Source organism: Prunus dulcis, chromosome 1 (genome assembly GCF_902201215.1).
Source record: "Prunus dulcis chromosome 1, ALMONDv2, whole genome shotgun sequence".
Lineage (NCBI taxonomy): Eukaryota > Viridiplantae > Streptophyta > Magnoliopsida > Rosales > Rosaceae > Prunus > Prunus dulcis.
This window is the reverse complement of record NC_047650.1, coordinates 37,362,961-37,374,242: the sequence shown is the minus strand read 5'-3', so window position 1 is coordinate 37,374,242 and position 11,282 is coordinate 37,362,961. Positions and strand designations below refer to the sequence as shown.

General features: G+C 37.6%; 2 protein-coding genes across 2 annotated transcripts; both read right to left on the bottom strand.

Moving 5' to 3' along the window:
* Positions 1-2,627: 2,627 nt before the first annotated feature.
* LOC117634930 (NAC domain-containing protein 2-like) lies at positions 2,628-4,541 on the bottom strand. The gene is made up of 3 exons (XM_034369216.1): positions 4,270-4,541; positions 3,882-4,159; positions 2,628-3,483 (listed from the first exon to the last, which is right to left on the bottom strand). Exons 1-3 carry the CDS (start codon positions 4,430-4,432, stop codon positions 3,028-3,030), a joined length of 897 nt encoding a protein of 298 aa, XP_034225107.1. The 5' UTR covers positions 4,433-4,541; the 3' UTR covers positions 2,628-3,027.
* A 4,650-nt stretch (positions 4,542-9,191) lies between these two features.
* LOC117614913 (E3 ubiquitin ligase BIG BROTHER-related) lies at positions 9,192-10,130 on the bottom strand. Its single transcript, XM_034343843.1, has one exon. It carries the CDS (start codon positions 9,987-9,989, stop codon positions 9,300-9,302), a length of 690 nt encoding a protein of 229 aa, XP_034199734.1. The 5' UTR covers positions 9,990-10,130; the 3' UTR covers positions 9,192-9,299.
* Between the last annotated feature and the right edge of the window lie 1,152 nt (positions 10,131-11,282).

Genomic DNA, 11,282 nt, shown 5'->3' with positions numbered 1-11,282 from the left:
ATAAATGTACCTCTTCAATGTTCTAGATCGACACATTCTGACAAAATTATTTTCTCATAATTCAAAGTGTTATTACAATTTACATTTGAGTAACTCTTCCTTGTGATTGTAATACAAAGATGTAGTGTAATCGATTCATTCAAATTATAATACGCATAATTTTGTTATATGTGCGAACAAATATGTGTCAAATTATAATTTGTAAAAATAAGAAATGTCTCATTCGATTAAGGAAGGAAGACAATAATTTTCTCGTGGTAGTGTCATAGCAGACATGCTTTGCAAGAGAATGGTTTTAATTTATAGGGGAAGATTAATCTGATAGAACAGATATTTCATGGTGATGTGGTTTGTTGGAAGGCAGGTGACCACAGATCTTCGAATTAATATCCTATTATTATTAATTTGCAGGGTTTATAAATAAAAGGGAAGCAGTGTTTTTTTTATGGAGTAATTTATTCAATGAAGATAACAATTTGTTTTATTCGCACCAAAATCTTGCATCTCTTGAAACATCATCATCAAACAGTGGTTGTAGATAATACCAGGGTAGATTCTCCCCCACATCCTATTATATTTTAACACATGGGGCATGTCTGATCTTCAACCTTCACATCAATAATTGATTTTTGGATCTAAATTTGATCCGTAGAGTTTAAACCTCCACTTACAACATTTACAAGTATCTTTGGTTCGGCCAAGAATAAGAGATAAGGTGTGATGAACAAAAAGATTATGCGTTTTGGATGTGATGGTAAGTGATCTACCATTAGAGATAAATTTGTTTTTATGTGTATTTTGTAAATGAGTTCATATGCTATTAGGAGTAAAGCGAGAATTTAGGTCAAGCCAAAAAGTGAAATTTCTACCAACAAGAATTGATTGAGTTTTTATTGCAAATGGTTTTTGGTATTAGCCAAAGTCATCATTCTGGTTATTCATGTATTCTTCCATGTTTTGCTCCCACATTCATGTAGTCTCTACTGTTAAGTTACGCGAAATTTTTCACTAAAAACGATAACGTGTAAATATGTGCCAACCTTTATAGGAGAAATTTTGTCTCACCATCCCAAACGAGCAATGAGCACACGCCACACATACAAAACTTGAAAAATACTAACAAGAATTTCGTGGACAACAAATGTGATTTTAGAAACAAAAAGGAAAATTTATATGAGGGACATAAAGATGTTTAGTGGGGGTACAGTACCAATTAGCTAATCAATCTACACTGCTTAATTCAAAACCAATTGATTGACAAATAAAGTGGGAATTACAAATAGGTTGAATTAATGATGCTAATGGAGGCAATTAAAACCACTAAAAACCCAGCGTGCAATCTCAAAAGCCATCATCATTCATTTCATCACTTGGGTGGCTCTTAGTGAAAGTGGTGAATTTAAATGATGGCCTCATTTTTAAAAATCCGGTAAGCAATTTAGTCAATTGAGCGTTTAGTAAAGTAAACTAGAGTTTAGGTGGAAAGCTTTGCGGGATTATGATTTTTCTTTATCCCCTACTTTAATGATTTATCCTTGACTTAATTACATCAAGCACTGAAGTTTTGTCGCAAATTCAGTTGAAGAACCTCAACAAAAAAGTCATGTTTTTCTAAAGGTTTCTTTGTGACAAAACGAAAAACGACTTTTAGTCTAATAAGAAAGATAAGCTTATTGTTTAGGGTTATGATAATTTTGTGTTACGCTACTTGAAAGTTGATTCTAAATAGCAAGTAAAAGTTATGGCTCTATAGTGGAGAAGATTTATCCATAAAGAAGTTATGCTAATTGGTGCCCTCTTACAGCCAATTCTCATACCCGTAATTAGTATACTATAGGTTATGATTTGTATCCAAATAAAAAATAAAAAACAAAAAACAAAAAGAAGTTTATTTTGAATTGAAATCTTGACCCAACTTAAATTAAGTTTGGGCCAGAGTTTTTAAATTGGCAGAACCGGGTTCAATGTCATCCCAGACCAACAATGGATATGGGCCAAGATTCGTTTGACCATGTTAGCCCAAGCCCAAGGCTAAGTAGCCCTCAAAATTAGAAATGTGGCCTGTAAACCCTAGAGCACATTCTTGATGCAACAAATATCTCCAGGCAAGATTATATGAACCTGCAAACTTATGACCAGCAGTTTCAACCCAATTATTTATTTATTTATTAGTAGACTTTGCAATTCTGAATACCATATAAAATCTAATAAGTGATAGTTTAAACTACAAAAAAAGGAGGATTTCTCGAGAGTTCGAACATGAGATCATTAGTCTGCAAATCAAGTTCATTTTTTCATTGGACTAGACATGTCGACAAAACCTAAATCATTTTAGTTTAAAGTTAAAAAATAAGCACAAGTCTTTTTGTTTTTACTTTCTTTTATTAACTCTTTACAAAACAAAAAAAATGGAGCATGTGAAGGGTGAAGATGAAGGCGTTTTCGGAATTGAAATACTTGTCACCTTTAATGCTTATCCATTCAATGCATAAGGTGAAGTCTTGTTACAAAGTTGGTGAGTCAAAATGTTGAATTCAGTGCCGTGGACCAAACCACCGTTTTGTAAAGATATATGGAGAAAGGTAAGAAGGAACACATGACATGAAAAAAGAAAAGAACACATGACATGAAAAAAGAAAAGAACACATTTAATTCACTACCATAAAACTAAAAATACAAGAACAAATATTAGAATTTAGACGGCCCCCTTCAAAATCATCATGTGAACAACATTACCTATTTATATCTATATATACATGCTGTACACATTAAAAACCAAACTTCTTCATATTTCTATCTTCCAAAACCAGCCCCATCATCTTTTCCATATAAAATATATCATCTTTATATCAACGGTCCCAAATCCACCCAGCCTTGGGCCCAAATGGTGGACCCCGCGACTCGAATCCCCCTCCCCTTTTGCTACTCACAGCATCCCAAACGCACACTCATCGACCTGGGTCTCCTGTTGCCGTCCGATGCGTCAACTCATAGTATTCCAATCCTGTAGGCCCCGCTATATCAAAATCAATACGGCTTCTGTAGGTACATGAAGATATCCTGCAGCGGCGACATCTGATTACCGCTCTGGAACTGCGCCCCGAACCCGTTCTCTACAGTGGTGTCCATGTAATTGTAGTTAAAATCGAGGGCCTTCTCCCACTCTTTCCACTTGGGCTCGCTCTGCACCTCGCAAGTGAACTCCGGCGACACCACGTGCTCCGAGCAGCTCGAGTCCGTGTGCAGCCTCGGCACAGAGTCCGACGTGTCGAAGTACACGTAGTCGTTCGGGCGAGTGGGGGCTACCGCAGCCGGCGGCGGCGGACACGCCAGATTGTCCGGCTTCCTGTCCTCGAATTCCGAGCCGCTGCTCATACGACTCGTCGTTGGCTGTTGTTGTTGTTGCTGTTGCTGTTGCTGTTGCTGCTGTTTCTCGACGGTGCCCTTTTTGTTGTATATGCGACACAGAACCCAATCGTCCAGCTGCAAAATTCAGACCGTCCATCAATCAAATGTTAATTAAATCTAGACCACTCATACAAGCCCCCCATAATATCAGTCTTTATCTTGCTAAACTAATATGCTTGTGTCACCCTCGCAAAACGCTAATTTCAATTTTCCCAAATTAGAGTTAACTACGCCGGTGATTTCAAATCAGCCTATATCTCTACCGTTAATTTATATGGCCGCCAATTCAAGATAAGGACGGGTGGGGCCCGATCCCAATTGGCATTCGGCATTAAGAAACATTATTCAAGTCAAAAGTACGATTTGAACGACGTCGTGTCAACCGAACCGTCATCGTCATATGAACCAGATTTTCCAATTTACGATTTTACCCCTAATCTGACAAGCGTAGCGATAGAGAATAACGTGTGTACCCTTAGGCTGCTGCTCTTCTTGCGAGGCGAGCGGTCGACGTCGGCGAGGCGATACTCGTGCATAATCCAATTGGTCTTCTCTCCTCTCGGAGCTTTTCCGGCGTAGAAAACCAAAGCCTTCTTAATCCCGACTGGTTTCGGGTTCCCGATCGGCTTATCCGCTCCGGTCGCCTTCCAATAGCCGCTCCCGGCCGCCCGGTTCGGCCTCGAACCGTTCGGATACTTCCGGTCCCTCGGCGAAAAGAAATACCACTCTTTCTCACCGTACAACGCCAAACCTGTTAACAGGAAATGTGAAATTAGTCACAACCAAGTAAAGAAATGAGAAAACTCCCAAAAAGATTCAATTTTTAATTTCAAAATCGAATCTTAGAAGGCGAAAAATTACCAGGGAGGTCCCAGGGGTTGTATTTGTAGAGATCGATTTCGGCGATTATCGGGACCGAAATCGGCTGCGACTGGCATTTGCGGCAGAGGTAGTGCTTCACGAGCTCTTCGTCCGTCGGGTGGAACCTGAAGCCGGGCGGCAGCTGTAAATCGGAGGACGACATTCTGAACGGCGTCGTTTGATTCGAGTGTGCGGTGTGTTTCACTGGCAATTTCCTATCGGCTTCTGGACTAAGCAAGCTAGTCGGCACTTGAAACTTGAAACGTAAGGGAGAGAGGAGAATATATAGAGGCCGTGGGGAAAGAGAAGGGGACACGTGGCAGAAGGAGAGGGTGGTTGTTCTAGAATACACGTGGGCGATAACGTTTTTTTCTCTCTCCTGGGCAGTCCGTGCGGACTGGTTTTTGGAAGGGTGCTGACCGCAGCCGGACACGTGTCGCGCATGGAAGTGCGGTGCATCGTGTCGATGGAGGTTTATGGGGTGCGCTGTGGTCACTGCTTACGTCATCTCTTTTGGACGGTTGCGTGAGTCGGTCTGGGCCGGGTCGTTCTCGGGATCCGAGATCAGTCGGCGGGTCAATGAGCCGACAATCGTACGCTGGTGGGGTTGGACGGAACACGTCAGCGCTGTCGTCCTACACGTGTGCTGGCATGTCGACAGCTGGGTGGAGTAAATATTGCGGTTATTATCAACAACTAAAAAAAAGGTAAATGTTGCGGTTTGGTATTAAGTAAATTTTTTCACTTTTGAAAAAAGCCAAAGTTTTTTTTAAAAAGACAGAAAAATTTCTCAACTTTCAAACTAAAGACATGCAAATGTAAAGGATTCCTTAGGAAATCAAAAAATAAATAAGGGCAATTTTATCCATTTTGGCTTCTTTTAAAAATTTTCTCTCTCCTTTGGTTTTTTTTCAAAGTCTCCCTTGATATTATCCACACATATTTTAATTCTGAATTTTAAATTCGGCTAAAACGATAAATTTCTTGTTATGGCAATTATTTATTTCCTTTCTTAATCAAAAAAATATGAAATTGGAAATTACAAAAATATGGGAAAGATATTTGATTGGATTAAAGTTGGCAAGCTTATCTTCTCGGGATAAGGAAATATGGAAATTGTGGGAATAATATTTATTGTGGTTTTTCTTCCTTAAAGCATTTTTTTTTAATTATACAATGTATCTATTTATTGGATATGGTTATGTGTACGTGTAATTCATCATGCATTTCAATATAAAAAATAATAATTCAAATGTAGATCATCCCAAGTTATGGGTACGAACTTTATAGGTCGGCTGCCTGCTTTATCCAAAATATTTCTGTTGTGGATGTGTGTGTGTGTTTTCATATGGGAGAAAATAAAGTGTCACCATAATACTCAAATGCGTTCGTTTAGTAAGTATGACCTCGTTTGTTTTGACTCATTTTGACTCTTGGTATGCTATGGTGAATAATTGTTTTATTTTTTACTTTTTTAAGACGAGCGATATTGGACTGTCACATACGTTGTCAATGTACTATAAGGGTTCGAATATGAGACTATTAATCTGAAAGTCAATGTTGTTTTCACTAGGTTAAGACCTCATTGGCATAGTGAATGATTGTTTGCCATTTTAATTTTATTATATTGATCAACATAAAAAAAACTTCATCATATAAACGTGTCACGATTCTTCAGTCAATTCATCTCCTAAAGGGCTTCCACAAACTTGAAGAGTTGGAATCCATAACCGAACTCGATAAACTCACGAAAGCCGGTGGAGTATGAATATACTCAACCACACCATTCATTCTTCAAACGTCTCGAATTTTTCACTTCCTCATTTTTCGCCCACCGTTTTCGAATAATAAGGTAAAAAAGTCGTGCATTAGGTTCTAATAGTCGACGCGTATACTGTATTAAATGTCACCTCAATCGAGGCAACATTCCACATAAAATAAATTGAGAAATTAAACCTTTTTTAAAAACTCATATTTAACATCACAATCATGTTGAATCTCAAATAATCATTGCAAGGGCATGGGGAGTGCTTGCCATTACATTTGCAATAGCTTCCCAATTTGAATTTCATATCAGCTCCATTTGGTTCACTGAACGATTTTGAGGGAAAATCACTTCTCATGTCATTTTTCAAAGGATGAGAAATGTAAGATTAATTTTCCATGTTTGGTAATGCTAGGAAAGTAATCGGGATACATCAATTTATTTCATTTTCCATGTTTATTTTGAGTAGAAATGGAAAACAAAGTTTATATAATTTTCTAATTATATCCATATTAAATAAAAAATATATATATGCATTGAATGATATATATTGTAATTCTAAATTGTTAATGGGAAAAAAATAGTCATGAAAAATGTGCATTTAATATTTGCTCATTCTTCCAAACTTTTCCATGAGGAGGAAAAACAAAACTCAAGAAGAGAGAAGGGGCTTCACTTTCCCCCTACTTTCTTATATGTTATATAATTATTTTTCATGTATGAACCTACTATACATGAAAAAAAAAAAATAATTTTACATCATCAAACTTCATTTCTCATTAACCAAACGGCAGATAAAGAATCAATGCCCCTGCAATTTATAGAATTTGGACAGAAAAAACTCTTTAATTTTAGATTTTTTCAGTAATTATTTTTCCTCCGACGACATGTCAATGGTTTACGACGACAGGGACCAGCGAAGGTTAGTACCAGGTAGCGGGCACTCACCGAAACTGACAAATCACGTTATTTCCAGCCCCACTTTTCCCCGTTCCTTCCTCCTAAAGTTTTTGTCCACTTCGATAAACACACCCACCCAAAAGGAAAAAAAAAAAAAAGGGCGTGGATTTATCAACTCCCATGACGTGGCTATCTCTGTTTCCTCCGCTTTCGGTGGCCGTGAACAGAGCTATTATTATTGTGCCAAAAGCACACACTCGCCGAGATAACTTCGTGCTTGTTTGGACACGTGGACAAGAAAGTGACCTATAAATGAAAGGTACATAAGCTAGATGGCTACCCTTATGACCATATATTATTAGGGGCATGGGTCAATTAAAATAAATAAATTGTTGTCTCTAATTTGGATAGGATTGGGAGCTATCTTAATCTTAATTATGCCTAAATTAACTGCGATGATTTCTCTCTTTAGGTGGTTTGGTTTGGTTTCTTGTTGGGAAAATGAATTTCTGGGAGTAGGTGGTATTTAGGAGAGGTCAGAGAGGGATTGGACGGCTGAGATTCACTATTCTCATGATGAGGGTGGAATTCAACGAGTGATGGTCAAAACAAAATATGATGGGCTTATGACCAAGAATGATGGGCACCATGGGCTAATTGGTGGTTGGCCCAACCTTTTTTTTTCCTTTTCCGTTGAATTTTTTTGTTTTTTTTGTTTTTTAAAATACAAGCGATATTAAAAGGGTTGAATGTCAAACACGAAACCTCTTTCTCTCTCGTTCCGATCCTCATTTCTACATTTGCACGAACAGATGAAAGAGTTTCATTGTACAACGGACCATGACCTTCTAAAAAGGGTTTGCATAAGAGAGAAAGAGATTCCATTTTCATCTTGAAGTTAGAGGAGGGCATCTTTAATTATCTACAATCCCAATAAAATCTCAATTAAGTAAAAAATGGTGTTGACTTGCAGAGTAATGATCTTAAATTTGAACTTTAATGACACTTTAATAGTGTGTATGTGAGAAACTTCCTCTCTCTTGTAGTTAAAATTATCGTTTGTATTAAAACCCAACAAAAATAGAAGCAAAGACTTTGTCTAGGGTGTGAAACCAGAAGAATCTTGCTTACAAACATCTCAACCTGCCCTAAAATAATCAAAATCTAATATCACTTTAAAGGGCAGCTATAGCTATAGCTTTGTCCTAAACTATTGTGGAGAAATTGGGCCAAGTGACCAAGTGAATTGAACACGTTTTTAAATATCTTTTGTCAAAATCTGTCCCCAGCAACCCGCATGAAAAATGGTCACATTTCTAAGGGCCGCACTAAAATCAGCCGCCAATTTGTCTCATGCTTTATTTTCTTTCCACACCTCCAAAAGTAGTCAAAATCTTAGTCCATGTGTTAATCCTAAAATAATGAAGGGAGGCCGCTGAAATTTGCAAATTTGGTCATGATGGTTTTCCAACTTGAGCCATTCGAACAACTTTGTTTTTTTAAAAGGCATTCTTATCTAAACTAGTTTTCTTTTGAATAGTTATGCACGTGTGATCAATACTTGTTATCGACCTGCATGATTTTTCATAATCGTTAATTGTAAATATAAACATACTTATTGTGGTACTCAACACACATTAATAGTCGACAATCTTCCAAGTTCATTGTATCGAAACTTACTCCGGCACATAATTCTTTCTTTGTCATGGCGTGAAAAATTAAGCATGCACCATTAAAGGACAAAGACTTCTTGACTTTCATGTTTTGGTGCTTTTGTTTTACTTTAGTATTTAGATGTGCCAAATTATGTCCAACGAAGGCCGAGGTTTGTTATGGCCAATGGTGCGTTTGGGGACGAAACTAGACCTGCTCTGAGACCGACCCAGCAGCAGCTGTATCCCGAGGGGCAAAGGCGGCGCCATGGAACTTTCAACCTTTTTAATTATAATTAAACTTTTCTTAGAGTCTTCGTGTTCATTCATGCCAAATACTTTTTATATGCTAGTCTATTGGTTTGGTTTCATTTTTGTTCTTCTTGATAAGATAAAAAGGCAGCTTGACAAATTGACATTTGTGCTTTTCTTGCACTTCAAGCTCTAATGCTTTCTTTGTCAACATATGCTTTTTATATCAGATTATTTGTCACCTATTTTACGTGTTAAATTTTAGGAAGACAGGGTTCTTAAATCACGGATAAAGCATATGTGCCATGATCTTTTATAAATTCTATTTTCATTTCCAAATTTCAATTGACTAATTAATTAATTACATAGAAGCGAGAACAAATAGATATCTTGAACATTTACAATTTTACAAACCAACCCAATAAATACAATGAAATGAAATGACTGGTTCTAATAACAGTTTATATGTTCTTGGTTTTGGATGATGATGTTGATGAAACTTCTGTGCTGCAAATTGGGCAGCTCTTTTTAATCTCAAGCCACTTGCTTATACAATCCCAATGATAAGGGTGTTGGCAAGACAATGCAACCAGGGCTTCTCCATCTTCATACTCAATCTGGCAAATCACGCATCTGTCAATGCTGGTCTTGCTTTGAACAGATGATGGTGATTTGCTTGTGTAGGGCTGCAAACATGTGGAAATTTCATTGCTGGGCAGGCCTCTTTTCTCTTCCCCTATGAACTCTCCAAGTGCAATCAACTCCTCATAAGTTAGCTCATCTACGTCAAAATCATCTTCATCCATTTCTTGGTCACTGCTGCTGCCACTGTCTTCGTTCTCAAGAAACCCGAACTCTGTTTCGGATTCTCTGCTTTCAAAGAAAGCAGTATCGTCCTGATGGTAGTTTTCATTAGGGGAGGAAGCATCATCTTCTTCTTCTTCGCTGCTATCGCTTTCGATGGTTTCGAGCATTGTGTACGCCTGCTCTTGTTCTTGCATTGCCATGGCTAGAATGAAATCCGAGCTGACTTGGTTGAGTTCAGTGAAAGGGGTTCTCCTGGTAGATTGCTTGCTTTGATCTTCTCCGCCATCCATCGAAAAACTACGATCAATCTCTTCCAGGAGCACAGTGCCAAAAACCCAATTCATTTGAGATATATGAGGGGAACTAGGGATTATTTTTTATGTGGTTTCTTAGAGAAGAGGTAACTTCCATGGCAAGCAATGGAAAACCATTTCTCATAGATTTCAGAGTTCCAGATTCCTAATTCAGTGTCTTGTGCTAAAGAAAATGATCTCCCATAAGTTACAATCTCTTATTCCAAAATTCAAAGTCCTAGATTGAGACTTGTCCCCTACACAATTGCCTCTCCTCAAGGCAGAGGCAATGCCCTTGTCAACTCGTTTATCGACACATCGATGGTCCCCAGAATAATTAATTAGGGGTTTACCCACATAAAGCAGATCACCTAAAGAGGTCTTCAATCACTTGAACTCTCATAGCAGAAGAGCATTGCGTTAGATGAAATGAACTGGGTGTTTTTTTTTTTTTTTTTTGGTTTTTTTTGGGGTGGTTTTTCTTGGTTTTTTTTTTGGCTTAAGAAATTCGTTGAAATTACCTTTATGTTCTTGGCTTCTTCTTTTAAGCAAATGAAAGCTTGATCCAAAAGAAGATTTAGAAGAACCGGAGAGGCTATAATGAGGAGTTTAAAGTGAGGAGGCTATTTAAGGAGGTCAATCTCACTATGAACAAATGTATAGAAATCATGGGACTTAAACATTTTAAATGTTTTGATGGTGGAATTGGCCTCCTCAAATAGCGTCCTCACTTTAAACTCTTCATTATAGCCTCTCCTCAGAAGAACTCCCGCACAAGTGGGCTTGCCATTTTGATAAAGGGCCTAAAATTAGAACCATTAGTCTTGAGGCCATTTATGAATCTAAGCCCATATGCAGTGAAGGTGTGTTTTCACCTTCTAACTCACTATACCACAAGAAATTAGTTCAGAATTTAGTGGAAGAGTTGCTAAATTGACATATCCATTCACTCATCTGATCTGATTATAATTTCAATTCATTTATCAGATTCTTAACGCACAAAAGATTGATGCTTATCCAGCAATGGTAAATACACCAGCGTGACTCTCCAACTCTTCTCAAAACGCAAGATTTTGTCAAAGAGCATCTCTTCACCCTAATACCTGTCATAAATCTGCACAGGCAAATATTATGCTTTTTCTAGTGTCCAAGTCTTGCCAAGCAAAAGCTGGGCTCCAGTAACCTGGTCAAGCTGACTTAATGTGACATCATTGTGACATCAAGCAACTAATTTAAATAACAAAAAAAATTGAAAAGAAAAAAACCAATAATTTCAGAATTTTTTATATTTTATAAATACTTAGCCATATTTTTCATAAAAAATTGCCAGGCATACACTATTCA